The sequence below is a fragment of the Martes martes genome, assembly GCF_963455335.1.
Source record: "Martes martes genome assembly, contig: SUPER_18_unloc_1, whole genome shotgun sequence".
Taxonomy (NCBI): Eukaryota; Metazoa; Chordata; class Mammalia; order Carnivora; family Mustelidae; genus Martes; species Martes martes.
In genome coordinates this window covers 941790-956971 of record NW_027666704.1, presented here as the reverse complement: position 1 = coordinate 956971, position 15182 = coordinate 941790, and the positions used below count along the sequence as shown (strand labels likewise).

Genomic DNA, 15182 nt, shown 5'->3' with positions numbered 1-15182 from the left:
ATCTTCCTGCCTTTAAGGGGATTGCATTTACCCTCAACTATGGATCTATTATTTCAGATAGCTTTTATCCTGGGAAGACAATTTCCTGCTGTTTGTAGCTAATTGCAATGATCCAATGGTTTTCTCCTTTGACCTATACATATAATGATTGTTTGAATAATAGATTTTCTATGATTGAACCGTCTTTGCATTCCTGGTAAGAGTCATTCTATATTGGCCTTCTGGCAGATCGCTTGATTCAATCTGCTAATGCAATACTTTGGATTTTTCTATCATAAGTGAGATGGTTGGCATCGTATACTTATGACCCATACAACTCCCATTTTCCCATCTCCTTCTCATGGCTGCCTATGTAACTGGCTTTCAAGTTGACTCCTGCCTAACTTCTTTTTTTTTTTTTTTAAAGATTTTATTTATTTATTTGACAGACAGATCACAAGTAGGCAGAGAGAGACAGAGAGAGAGGAGGAAGCAGGCTCCCTGCTGAGCAGAGAGCCTGATGTGGGGCTCGATCCCAGGACCCTGGGACCATGACCTGAGCCGAAGGCAGAGGCTCAACCCACTGAGCCACCCAGGTGCCCCCTGCCTAACTTCTTGTTTCCCTAGGCTGGTGTTGTGTCTGCACTACTGACCCTCTGCTTCCTTTCTTCTTTAAGCCAGTCTTTTTTTTTTCCCCAGGAAATTTTTTTTTTTTTAGATTTTTAAAATTTATTTATTTGGCAGAGAGAGATCACAAGTAGGCAGAGAGGCAGGCAAAGAGAGAGGGGGAAACAGGCTCCCCGCTGAGCAGAGAGCCCAATGCAGGCTCGATCCCCGGACCCTGGGATCATGACCTGAGCTGAAGGCAGAGGCTTTAACCCACTGAGCCACCCAGGCACCCCTTTTCAGGAAATTTAAAAGATATTTATCTTTTAGAGAGTGAGAGAGCAAGAGAGGAAATATAAGCAGGGAGAGTGGGAGAGGGAAAAGGAGGCTTTCCACCAAGCAGAGAGCCTGATGCAGGGCTCAATCCCAGGCCCCTGGGATCATGACTTGAGCCGAAGGCAGCCGCTTAACGACTGAGCCACCCAGATGCCCCTTCTTTAAGCCAATCTTACAGCCTCCTTTACTGTGTTCCTCATTGAGGGTGGAGCCCACCTGTCATGCTGTGGTATTTTTCCAGCCTTCTGTCTGGATGGAGGTCATGAGAGCAACTCTTTCTCTTTCAGCTTTTGCTTTTTGAATTGAGGTAAAATTCACATAACATAAAATTAGCCATTAATCATCTTAAAATGTACCGTTCACGGGCACTTAGTATATTCATGGGGTTATGCAACCATCACCTGTATCTAGGTCCAAGAGATGTTATCACCAGAAAAGGAACCCCCTTACCTATTTCATAGTCACTCCCCATTCCCCCCTCCCCACCAGCTCCTGGCCACCACCGGTCTGTGTATCTGTGGATTTCCCTGTTCTGGGTGTTTCATATCAGTGGAATCCTACAACATGTGACCTTCTGCGTTGGAGTACACAGGTGTTCACAGCAGCACTATTTGCGTGAGCCAAAGTGTGGGAATAACCTCAACGGCCACCTGATGAATGGGTAAACGGAGTTTGCTGTGTCCGTACAAGGGGACAATATTCAGCCATAAACGTAGCGCTGATCCATGCCACAACATGGATGAACCCTGAAAATATTATGCTTGGTGAAAGAAGCCAGTCTTTCTTGTTGGCTTTGTGGAACACAAGCTTTGAGAGCATGTAGCTAATCTTGGGGGCCCAGTGGGCAGAGCAGTGTGGAAGTCAGAAATCGGTGTTGAACTCATACCGATTAAGAGGTTGACTACATCTGACCGGTGCATCTTGCTTTGCATGCTTCTTAGCTGTGGATAACCCTAAGTCACATCTCCTATGAGACAAGTGTGATGCCGCGGACTCGTCCACAGGGTCTCCGACCCTTGCTGGTTGATGCTTCAACATGACAGGACTATTAATGCTAAAATTGCTTTTTCTCTTTTCAGTAAGAGATGCTAAAAACCTTGTACCTATGGACCCCAATGGCTTGTCAGACCCTTACGTGAAACTGAAACTGATTCCCGACCCCAAGAGCGAGAGCAAGCAGAAGACCAAAACCATCAAATGCTCCCTCAACCCTGAGTGGAACGAGACATTCAGATTGTAAGTTAGAATTATCGCCGCCCAGCATGGGCGGTCGGGTTCACCTTGTGGGCCAGCAACATTGGGGAGGGCCCCCCCAGCTTCCATTTCGTTTCTCCCCTCCCTCCCTCCCTCCCTTTCTCCCTCCCTTCCTCCCTCCTCCCTTCCCTTACTCCCCCTCCATCTGCATTTTTGCAGTGCAAGCCAAGTAAAAATTGGAACTTATTTTTTTAATAGAGTTGAGAATGTCTGTGGTGTGGGGAGTGGGTGGGATAGAAAGTAGTGTGATGTGTTGCTAGGTGAAGGCAAGTTGTGGGAGAAGTTCTGGTCTCAGAGAACAGTGGGACGTAACCCATAGGGTGTGGTGATAACCCCTGTGGGGCTGAGTCCGGGGGTATGGATGTGCTGGGGCCGCAGCCCGTCGAGAGTTCTCTGCTAGCTTCCATAGTAGATCTTCCCGGGCCAGTGCTCCAAGAACCTGGGGTCACTTTTTGAGGCATCTGGGCCCACAAGGGTTAGTGACGTCAGCCAGTGTTTATGGGGCATATTGTGGTTGTAAAAAGCACTCTAGTCAACGATCTCAGTTCATTGGCCGTTTCATCCCTATTTAACCAATGGGGCTTGACAACATTAAAGAATGTGCCCAGAGTCCCCCAGCAGATGTGGGGTCATTCTGTGGGGAGATTCTGAAGTCTGACACCAAAGGCTGTGGGCCAAAAGCACGATTCCTTGTGGGAGCCCCATCGCCCTGTTCCCTCTCTCAGGGTGAAAGTGGGGGCACACCTCAGCCTCAGTCGAGGACACGCCTCAGAACAGCTTCCCCCGACCAGCACCAGCAAGACTGCTTCCTCCACATGTGTCCTGAGTCTCATGCCAACTCACGTGTGTGCAAACACTCCTGCGATTATGTCATCGATACCCAGAGTTCCTGTTGCCACTTTGTCAGTAGGGTTTCCCGAACATCTCGAACCCTATTCAGACGTAAGGAAGCGGCTAGAACTGTTTCTAGCGGCGCTGGTCCAGGTCCTCCCCCCCGGGCGAGCCACGGGCTGCGGGACTTGAGCAGACCTCCCTCCCTGGGGAGCTTGCCTGGGACGGAAACGGAATATGCAGCTGGCAACAGCTCGTAATCTTTTAAAAATTTCCACCTTCAGGCCTTTTCCTCTTAAACATTTCATCTGCTCGAGAAATCACGGTAAGCTCCTCTGACTTCTCTCTTCTTGTTCTTGGCAGCCAACTGAAAGAATCCGACAAAGACAGAAGACTGTCCGTAGAGATTTGGGACTGGGATCTGACCAGCAGGAATGACTTCATGGGATCTTTGTCGTTTGGGATTTCCGAACTGCAGAAAGCTGGTGTTGATGGCTGGTAAGCAGGATTTTGCTTTGAAAGCTGCCGTACAGCTTGGTCCATCGAATGTGGGAAGAAGGATGTTTTCCTTTTTGTCCTGAAAGTGAAATACTAAAACAGAGTCACCGAGTGATGGCTGGTAGATTGGATCCGCTTCACGGATATGTTTTATTCCGTCCTTGTACTGAAAAAAATCAGTTCCTAGTACTTTCAAAATCTGGACATTTCCCATAAAAATCTGGACTTCTGGGGGTGCCTGGGTGGCTCAGTCGCTTAAGCATGCAACTTTTTTTAAAAAAAGATTTTAATTTATTTATTTGAGAGAGAGAGAGAGAGAGCATGAGGAGGGAGAGGGGCAGAGGCATAGGGAGAAGCAGGGAGCCTGATGCAGGGCTCGATCCCAGGGCCCTGAGATCATGACCTGAGCCGAAAGCAGATGCTTAACTGACTGAGCCACCCAGGTGCCCCCAAGTGTCCGACTCTTGATCTCAGCTCAGGTCTTGACCTCAGAGTCACAAGTTCAAGCCCTGCATTGGGCTCCATGCTGGGCATGCAGCCTACTTTTAAAAAAAAAAATCTGGACTTCTGGCTCGCAAAGCCAGAAATATCTGGATGCACTGAGCCTAGAAGGCAATAATTGAGAACAGGTGAGTAGTTAGTTAATGCCTTCTTAAGATAGGACATGGATTTTCTGTTTGCCCTAGTCCTCACCATTCCCTATTGCTTTACATCCGTCTAACTTTACACAGTTTCATGTCTTGACTGGCCCCATGGGCACTAAAGTGGCTCTTACAATGTACCCTAAAAATACACCCAATCTTCTGTCAGATTCCAGCTCCATAGGAAAATACTCCCTCGTTGGGACCACTTACCAAGCCTGGCCACAGAGGTGCTGGGAGATTGTGTCATGGTCAGCTGCAGTGTCTCCTTTGTTCTGCAGTTTTTGTTCCATTCCCTTCTCCTGGCAAAAAATCCTTGCTCAGTATTCCCAGCAAAGAGCCCGGGTGAGCTCCCTTGGCAACGGTTGGTTTCACCATCATCTGAGTAAAAGGAGTCAGAATACACAGTCCAACCTGGCACCATAGCTTTGGGCAAAGCGGGCATTATTGGCTGCTCTTATCTCTTTAAGAGAAATTGTCTCCCTTATGACTTCATTCAGGACTTTTTCAGTTACAAGTGAAAGAAAATAAAAAATCAGACCCATTTAGCAAGAAAGAGAATGCATCACGAGGACCACACATCCTCCCCATTGCTCACCATCCAACCTCCTGTCTCTTGTCCCTGTTCATTATAGACTTCGTTGTTGTTTTTTAAAGGTTTATTTATTTATTTAAAAGAGAGAGGATGCAAGCAGGAGGTGGCAGGGAGGGCAGAGGGAAAGAGAGAATCCCAAGCAGACTTCCCACCGAACGTGGAGCCCAATGCGGGGCTCGATCTTACCACCCTGAGTGAGATGAGACCAAGAGTTGGACGTTCGACCGACTGAGCCACCCAGGCACACGTGTATTTATCACAGACTTTTATTCAAATAGATTTTGAGTCTCTCTAGTCTCTTCTAGTCACTAGAGATCCATCAGGTATAAGACAGACATGCCCTCATGGCGCTTAACTTCTGGAGCGAAAAGAAATGACACCAATAACTACTCAATGACAACATGATGCAGATGGGAAGGAGGTTGAAAGCCATGTGGGTACAAAATTAACAGTAGTAATAAGGTGTGTTAAAGCACAGACCACAAACGGTTAACAACAGAATTCTCAGAAAAAAATAGGTAAGGAGCATCTGTTACAGTTTTCCTTAGCTCACGAATGGGGAGACCAGGAACATGAATGGCTGATTCCAAAGGTTTGAGAAGCTAAGATGGTAGACCAGGAGACCCAGGAATGCTGAAGTCCCTTTGTAAGTTAGAGGTACAGCCGACTGCCGAACAGGGCGATGAAATCACAGCCTTGGGGGAGATCCATCTATGACTAGAAGAACTGCTTTTCTTCTTATTATGTTTTTTATTATTTTATTTTATTTAAGATTTTATTTATTCATTTGAGAAAGAGAGAGACAAAGATAGCAACAGAGCACAAGTGGGGAGAAGGAGAAACTCCTGGCTGAGCAGGGAGTCGGACATGGGGCTCGATCCCAGGACTCTGGGATCATGACCTGAGCTGAAGGCAGACACTTAACTGCCTGAGTCACCCAGGTGCCCCTTTCTTCTTCTTTTTTAAAGCTTTTATTTTTAAGAACCTCTACACCCAACGTAGAGGCTGAACTCACAACCGAGAGCTCAAGAGTTGCACGCTTCTCCGACTAAAGCCAGCCAGGTGCCCCAGACTGGCAGAACTTACCAAAGTTAACGATTGTCTTTGCAGAGCTGGGAGGCCATGTGGGCCCTACTGGCTTGTGGATTATAAGTAACAGTTCTAAGTAATAGACTAATCAGTAATAGCGAGGAAGGAGGTAACTATTTAGAAAATGTCCTTGCATGACAGTAAGGGGTCACACTGCCATCTTTTTACCGTTTTCCCATTTCACACAGGCACAGAAATTCTCCACCAAATACTAGCAAACCAAATCCAATAACACATTAAAAAAAAAATCATTCTCCATGACCAAGTGGGATTTATCCCAGGGATGCAAGGGTGGTTCAGTCAGCGGGATATATCACATCGACAGGAGAAAGGATTAAAACCATACAATCATCTCAATAGAGGCAAAAAAAAAAAAAAAGGCATTTGACAAAGTACGACATCCATTCATGATAGAAAAAAATTTGGGGTGATTTTTCTTAACATATGGATGATCTGACTTTGCGTGCTGTCATTAGCACTAGTGACAGATTGCATATTCCTTCCTCTTTAAGTCAGGCGTAAGGAGGTTAAGGAGAAGGAATGTATGATCCCCCAGGGGGTCTGAGTGAGACGGGAGAGCGAACATGATAATAATAATTACTAGAGCAATAGCTACCACTTAGTGACTCTTAGCTGGATGCCAGGCTCTGGGCTGATCACTTTCCAGGTGTCCTGGAGTCACACATTTATACCCACGAATAGCCTCTTTATTTTCTGTAATGTACCCAGACTTTCTTAGGCAGTTTTGTGATCTCCTGGTGGCAAGAAGGGGACCCTCTTGCCTGTGGTATGCCTGCTGGGCTTGACTGCTGCAGCGCGGCTGATCCTGCCTGGTCCCTGAACCCGTGCCTATGAGGTTGGACGGGTCCCCCCGGTCCTCCATCCCCCCCTCTCCCCCCGGTTTGGAACATCATTTCTGGCCTCCTGCTGGAGTCCCAGGTCCTGGCCTGTTGCCTCTAGTGAGGTCCTTCCACATAGTGTCTTCTTTGTCCCACTCCCCAGGCCACCCGCGTGAGCCCTCGTTTCTCAGGCTCCTGCGTGCAGGCCAGGAGTGCTGTCCGAGTGATCCCTGCATCCCTGGCCCATGTGGCCCTCCACGTAGGTCTCTGCCCAGGGCAGGGAAGGACAGGCCAGGCCCCTCTGCTTTTGCCCTATCCTTGCTCACTTCTCGTGGTTCCTCAGGCCCAAACGGGCAGGGCTGTCTCCCACAGGTGCCACCCCTTCCTGGTCTGGTGCCTGCCCTGTCTGCTCTGTGGAAATGGCAGAGGGCAGGGGGAATGAAAGGATTGAGTCCAAAAATATCCCTGCGCGTGCACGTTATCATCCTTCAATTCTCCCACCAGTTCTGGGCAGAACGTTGTTCCTGGGATCAGAGCATTCAAGCAATGTGTGAAAGGACACACAGCTCATATGTGATGGTGCTTGAGTTTGGGTCCAGGTCTCTGGAACGCTAGGGCTGAAGCACGTGCACTCCCATTCTGCCTCCTGGTACAGGGGTTTGGCAGAGGCCTTGAAGGTAGATGGGAGGGCTTTGACCTTGGCTGTCCTAAGGGGATGGATGCTTTGTGACTTAAGGCGAATCCCTTTACCTCTCTGTACTCCAGCCTTCTCAGCCGTTATGATTCCATTAGTCAGGGCTAATTGTAGCATCCCCCACCTCTCTCTTAGGCGAGTTGTGAAATTGTATTATAGGAGGGAAATTCTGCTAAATAAAAGCCCTCTTTGGGTTTTGCAGGTAAAAGGCGCCCCCCCCAAAAGATTCAGGGCCAAGACATCTGCGATACTGTCTCGAATATAAATGGAACAAATTCTAGACATTTGGATTCTTGTCCTTGTGGGCTCTTGAGTGAGTTCCATGCCATCTCCGAGACTCAGTTGCCCCATCTGGCAGGGGATGAGCTCTCCCAGCTCTTCTGTTGTGTTGTAATTGAAGACCACACAGCAGAAAGGGGCAGCTGTGCAAGCTCCCAGATGTGGCACACCAGCCTCAGGCCCTCATCTGCCGCTTTGCTACCAGCCCCGCGTCTGTCATCAGATCCACTCCTTTGTTTATAATTTTGTTTGTTTTTGCTATCTCCTTTCCTTCCCCTTGTTTTCCAGGGGTTCATCTGTTTTGCTGTGGTTTATTTTTCTGCAAAGAATGAGTTCTGGGGTTTACTTATCAATTCTGTGTTTCGCTCTTCTTCTCTGTGGGTTTGTTGGGAGGTTGCATGTGAATTTCAGCTGAACATGTTGCTAATTTATTTTCCTTCTCTTAAGGGGCCCTGCTCTTCAAGAATAAAGAACAAGCATTGGAGGGAATAAAGATTTCCTCCGAGCTGTGATATGCCGCGTTCTAGTTTTTGTTGCTTACTGAAGGTCTGCACTTGTGTTTTTAATTTCCTTTAAGTGTGCTTTTACTTGGGCATTTTGGAAATCACTGGTGTTACTTTTTGTTTCGTTTTTCATTATTAATGTCAAATGGCAGTGTTAGTACTTTATGGCCAGAAAATATGTCCTCTCCTCTCCTCTTCTCTTCTCTCTTTTTTCTTTCTTCACTTTCTTTCTCAATTTAGCTTAGTTTGGTGTTACTGAATGTTCTGTGGACACGTCCATAAAAAGATTACATTTATTACTCGTAGGTCATGCATTTCCGTGTTGATTAATTCCATCTTACTATCCAGATCTTTGTGCCTTCCTATTTTTAAAATTTGTTTCATCTGACTAAAATGCACAGTGCTCACTGAGTTTCTCCCAGTAACATTTTTCTGAATATCTTCTTTCATTTCTGATTTTCTTTTCTTTCTTTCTTTCTTTTTTTTTTTTTTTTTTTGCTTTATGTGTGGCATCATTCTTGATTATATAACTCTCCAAGACTTATTTTATTTTTTAAAGATTTGATTTATTTATTTGACAGACAGAGATCACAAGTAGGCAGAGTGGCAGGCAGAGAGAGAGGGGGAAGCAGGCTCCCCGCTGAGCAGAGAGCCCAATGCGGGGCTCGATCCCAGGACCCTGAGACCATGACCTGAAGCCGAAGGCAGAGGCTTTAACGCACTGAGCCACCCAGGCGCCCCTCTCCAAGACTTATTTTAAAAAATGACTTCTATCAACACAAAATTGTATCTGTTGCAGTTAATACTCCTTGTCCATGATTTTGGCTTATTGCTGATATTTCCTCAGTGAATATACATAACAAGTACCTACATGCTGAATCTTTGGGTTCATAGAGGTTTCTTTTTATTTGGAGAAAAATACACAAAGTTAAAAAGAAAATGAGTAGTAAAAAATAGCATGTTTGAAGCTGATAAATGCTACAGAGAGGGGCGTTGGGTGGCTCAGTCAGTTAAGCATCCAACTCTTGATCTCAGCTCAGGTCTTGATCTCAGGGTCATGAGTTCAAGCCCCTCCTTGGGCTCCACACTGGGCATAGAGCCTACTTTGAAAAAATTAAAGATAAATGTTATAGAGAAAAGTAAATGAGAAACAGGGATAGGGAATGCAGGGGGTGGGAGGAGGGTGATACTCCAATTTATGTAATATAATTCCAAGGAAAGGACTCACTGAAAAGGTTACACATGGGAAAGAGCTGAAGGGAGTTGAGGGAGTGAACTTGTGGAAGTCTAGGGAGAGATTGTCCCAGATGGCGAAAGCAGCAAGTGCAAAGGCCCTGAGGCAGGAGTGCACCTATTAGGTCTGAGGGTCAGTGAAGTGACCTGTGTGGCTGGAGCTGGTTCTCCAAAGGGGTATCAGTGGGGAGCAAGGACTGGCAGGATGAGGGCTGCTCGGCAGATCCCATGGGGGCCTTTTAGGAACTTCATCTTCTTCCCTGAGTAAGTGGAGGAGCCAAAGGATTGAGGACATCTGATTGACCTTTCAACCTGTCTCCTTTGGTTGTGGAGTGGTAAATACTTCTTGCCTAGTGGATCCTGCCCATTTTCTTATGTTTAATCTCAGTCCTTTTATTTGGTAGAAGATGTGGCGTGTTACTGGATTGAAAAACAGCAACAACAAAAAATAGACCTAAATTCAAAATTCTTTCTTCTTTTCCGTAGGGAAATGTTTTAATGCTTATGGTCATAATTGCTGCATTTCCAACATGGTGTTTCTGATTCTGAGGGTTTTTTTCCTTTTCCATTTCATTCTTTTCTTCTTCTTGTGAAAAGACAACTATTAATATCCTTGTTACCTTAAATTTATGTTTCTTTAAGCTTTGTTATTACTAATAATGTCATTTTGGTCTTATTACAAATCCCACCCCTCCGCTGAAAAAAACCCAAGGCTTTGGAATCAGATTTCCTGGGTTAGAGTCTCTGCTCCTCCATTTCCTAGCTGTGTACCCCTGGGCAAGTTGCTTTGCCTCTCTGTCTCCTTTCCTCATTTGGAGATAACAGTGGTATTCATGTCATAGGGTTGTTATGATACTAAAGTAGTTACTGTAAGTAAAGCTCCCAGTGTCGGGTGAATAGTAATTACTCAGTAAATATTAGTGATTATTGTTAACTGGATAATTATTAGAAAAATATAAATAAGAAAGCAAAATACTATCCAGAATCCCACTGTCCAGGGATAACCACTGTTGACATTATTAAGAGGGTTTTTTTGTGTGTGTATGTATTGCTTATGTGTGCATGTATGTTTCTATGCTCATGTGTGTGTATCTGAAACAAAAAATGAAAACTTACTGTACATACTGTGTCACAGCCCTCATTTTTCATTTAAAAATGCATTATAAACACTTTTCCTTATAATTCAGTAATCTTGGGCAACATCATTTTCATGTGGCCTGTTCTATAGATCTGCCTCAACTTACAGAATCATATTCTTTTTTTTTTTTTTTTTCCTTTTTGAGGGACAGAGAGAGCATGAGAGGAGAGAGGTCAGTGGGAGAAGCAGAGTCCCTGCAGAGCAGGGAGCCTGATGTGGGACTCGATCCGGGGACTCCAGGATCATGACCTGAGCCAAAAGCAGTGGCTTAACCAACTGAGCCATACAGTCGTTCCCAGAATCATATTCTTACTATAAGATGTGTAGTGCTTACCTAGAAAAATAATTCTACAGTGGACATACTTGCAGCCAAACCTTTGTGCATAGCTTTAATTATTTCCTAAGAAATTCCTAATCCTGGAATTGATGGCTTTGAGAACATGTGTATTATTACAGTGTTTGCCAAGCCCTTCTGCAATTTTTTTCAGTTTACATTCTCACTCTCAGTGCTGCATGGTACTTTTTATTTTACCCACGTTTGTCAACATCTGATATTGTAAATTTCAAAGATATAATGCAAAGATGATACATATTTTTTACTAATTATACATATTTACAGAATTCCATTATCATACATATTTTGTTACTAATGTCATTGAATATTTTAATTTATACATTGCCATTTGTTTGTATTTATAAATGACTATGTCCTGATTTTTGCCTGTCATTTTCTTATTGAATAGTAAGAACTTTTTACATAAGATGGATCATAATATGTCTTTCCTGATACATATATTGCTATATTTCCTCCTTTCATGTTGTATATTATTTTTGGTAATATACATTTTTCTTAATGGTATACATAAGGCATTCCGTTCAACTCTGATCAACATAATTAATATCAGGCTCAACTGCCAGAAGAATTTCTCAGGGTTCCCTAATTGTTATCTGAATTATCCATCTTAGTGTTCATGGTCTCGAGTGGATTTTTAAATTTAGTAATTACATTTTCCTTCTGAGAGTAGCCTTTTCTAATCTCAGATTGTTCCCTTTTCAAAGATGCATTAGCTTCTTGAATCTCATTGAAAGTATGAACCAGATATTTTTTAGAATTTTCTCTCTTTTGGCAGTAGTTCTATTTCATGGGAGGTACTTATCTGATTTCTCATTGTTTCTCTTTATTTGACTGACTTTTTCACACATCCTGTTATTTTTCTGTATCCGCCCATCCTTAAAGATGGATGAGCACAAGAATGATGAGTGTCCCAGTTGTAATTTTTCAAAATCAGATGAAGGGAGAAAGGAGTCTTTGTATTTTTTGGAAATTTCTTTGTCGGAAAGGGATCCTGTTCCCTATAGCCGTTTTGGAGAGATCCACAGCTGGAAACAGCTACACATCAAACAGTCAGCCCTACTGCCCTATAAGGAGGCATTTTCTCCATGTTGGTTTTGTCCAACTCAAAGTTGGAAGGGGTCCCTGCTTCTCTTTTCTGACAGACACGAGTCCTTATTCAGGGCCATAGAGACAGTATGCTGGCTCCAGCAGACATAGCGAGGGCACCACGACATGTCCCATCCTTCCTGAATATGAATCAGAGTGGGTGGCTGTCATCTGGTGGTCTGGCCCAGGGTTGTTAGTGGGGTTCTGTTGGGGGTCCCGTTGACTAGTCACCACTGGTTAGTCCCTGTTGATCAGTAGTTTCCAAAGCGGCTTAGACTGTACATGGTTTAGATAGCACATGGTTGGGGCATTAGTAATACTGAATTGTACCCTGGCCAAGCTTTTCTTTGGCCAGTGCTCCTTCCAACCTTCAGATTATCATAAAGAGAAAGTCTCAGTTGGTGTTGCCATACCCTTAATGTTCTTTCACTCGCGCCGCTGGCGGAGCTCCCATTTTAATAAGGAGGGGCAGGCATAAGTCTCAGAGCCTTTGGTAAGCAATGACATCTACTTGGACTTGGGTAACTTGATTTGCATACGTTTATTTATTTTTTTTACAGTTACTTTCTACTTGTAACCTGTTGGCTTCCTTTTCAAAGGGAATATGCTATTTAAAAAGGAGACGATATAATGAAAACCATGAAGTGGATCATAATATCCAGATTTAACAAAATCCACAAAGGCGAATAATGTTTGCCAACCACTGCTCCGTGTTCTCTTACTTATTACTTTAATTTGTGCGAGTTCCTGGACACTGCTGTGTGGACAGCACCCTTCTTGATTGCCAACAAAAATACAGATGTTCTCTTATTTTTGTATTTCTTTTGGAAGTTGGGCAGAGGACAGTTGAGTTTTTTTTAAGATTTATTGACTTATTTATTCATGTGAGAGGTAGGGAGGAGCAGAGGGAGAAGCAGACTCCCCGCTGAGCAGGGAGCCCGATGCTGGGCTCGATCCCAGGACCCCAGGATCATGACCTGAGCCGAAGGCAGATGCTTAACCAACTGAACCACCCAGGTGCCCCAAGGACAACCGAATATTAAATGTGGATGCATAGAAATGCCAGTTATCACCTCTGCTTTGAATCCCCTCTCCTACTACTTTTAGGAGCTGTTGAGGAAGTTTTGTGAATGGAGGAAAAAATCATTATGAAAATTGTGGATTTGAGTTAGGAAGTCTTTCTTGGGGAGTGAGGAGCTCCGGGATGTTTTTCCCCTCTAGTGACTTGGATGTCTTTGGAATGTCCTTTCCTTTCCCCTCTCTCCTGTTCCCCTTTGAGTAGATGGAAACATCTTTGTGGTCAAAAACACACTGAAAGCCATCTTGTTTATTAGGATAATGTCAATATCTATAATGATGATGATGATTTATCATTTGCTAAATGCCAGACACTGTGCTTATCATTTTGCATGAGTCACCATATCTTAGCTCCACAGTAATTCTTTGAAAAAGACCTTTTTTTCCCTAAGTAATCTCTATGCCCAATGTGGGGCTCAAACTCACGACCCTGAGATTAAGAATTGCATGCTCGATTGACTGAGCCAGCCAGGCACCCTTGAAAAAAAAAAACTCCTCTTCCGATTTATAGATGAGAAAAATTGAGAGAGCCTAGCTAGCTTGTCTAGGGACCCACGGAGGCAAGGGCAGAGGGGAGATCTGAACCCAAGCAGAGTTTGACTCTGGGGCTTGTGTATGTACTTGCGAAGGGATGCTATTTCTCAAGGGGGTCATACCGGGCACTTGGGGAAGGCATCTGCAGAGAAAACAGCATCATGGAGACAAGGCGGTAGTCATCCATCCTGCTGAGAGCCGGGATGCTGGGAGAATGTGCTAAGAATCCACTGACCATGGGAGATCGTCGTAGCATTCTTTCAGACTAAGAAAGCACGTAGCAGACAGAAGGTAGGTAAAAACATACAGCACTGAGTGACTGAATGAGAGAACTAAGAAAAGTGTGTGTGTGTAAGACGAGAAACAGAGCCAGAGCCAGAACATTGCATAAACACAGAATATTCATTTTTTTCTGAAAACTATGGAATAGTTACAAAAACACATAGCATACCTGGCTACGAACACGTACGTGCACACCTCCTCCCGAAGAAAAACCCCTCAACACATTTTTTTAAGGTAAATCTGTCTATAGTCTTCCTTTTCTTATTGTAACCGACGAAATAATACCAAGTCAGATCATGGAATTTGGCCTGTCTCCCTGTCTCCCTTCAGGTTCAAGTTGCTGAGCCAGGAGGAAGGCGAGTACTTCAACGTGCCTGTGCCCCCAGAAGGAAGTGAGGGCAATGAAGAGCTGAGGCAGAAATTCGAGGTGAGCTGTGTTTCTTTCTACGCCAGTGGGAACTGCCTTATATGCTGTGTCTCTGGTTATGAAAGGCCTTCTACGAAGGCCTTTCATGACTCTGTGCCTTTGCAGTGTTTTTCTGGCTCCAAGAAAACTCCTATGCATCCTGCAAAACCCCAACCAAATGTATCCTGCTTTGTGAAGGCATTCCTTCCTCCTTGTCCTCACTTAGATTTAGACTTTTCCTCGAAAGTGCTCCTTCACTTCCCAGGTCATTTTTTTTTTAAAGATTTTATTTATTTATTTTAGAGATAGAAAGGGGGAGCAGAGGGAGAGGGACAAGCAGACTCCACACTGAGCACAGAGCCTGATGTGGGGCCCAATACCACGATCTTGAGATCATGACCCAAACCAAAATCAAGAGCCGGATGCTTAACCAAACTGAGCCACACAGGCGCGCCCATTCTCAGGTCATTTTGATGATAGCTTGACCTGGGATGGTAATAATGGTGAATGAAAGAAATAGATAGAAGTGGGCTCTATTTTGGAGGCTGAGTTAGACTTGCTGAGGGATAGGATCTGGAGTTGGATCTATTGGCGGGATGGTGCTGTACTGTTAACAAATGGAATTGTTTGTGCTGGTGACTTCATGAAATACCCATGGGTCTATCTTCCAAAAATGAAGAGTCCTTGACCCTGAATCTTGGGCTACACTCTGGCTCTGCTTCTACCTCAGCTAAGCCCTTTCTGGTCGTGGGGGGTGGGGCAAGAGACCCTGTTTTCAGCTGTGTGAGAGTTGCAGACACATCCTAGTTTTACAAAGAAAATGTTTTGGGGAAAATGAGTTTGAGGTCTTTCATTATATGTGTATTGAGTGATTTTAAAGTAGTTTCATAAGGGAAAACACATTATTTTGTTTGTACAAACTCAATA

General features: G+C 44.5%; 1 protein-coding gene across 2 annotated transcripts in view; it reads left to right on the top strand.

Moving 5' to 3' along the window:
- The window catches only part of PRKCB (protein kinase C beta), a 321917-nt gene that overhangs the window by 213081 nt on the left and 93654 nt on the right, over positions 1 to 15182 (top strand). For both annotated transcript variants that reach the window (XM_080831716.1, XM_080831715.1), the window contains exons 6-8: positions 2001 to 2157; positions 3370 to 3504; positions 14180 to 14276. In XM_080831716.1, the coding sequence (XP_080687842.1) occupies positions 2001 to 2157; positions 3370 to 3504; positions 14180 to 14276 (389 nt within the window). The remainder of the gene's footprint in view (positions 1 to 2000; positions 2158 to 3369; positions 3505 to 14179; positions 14277 to 15182) is intronic.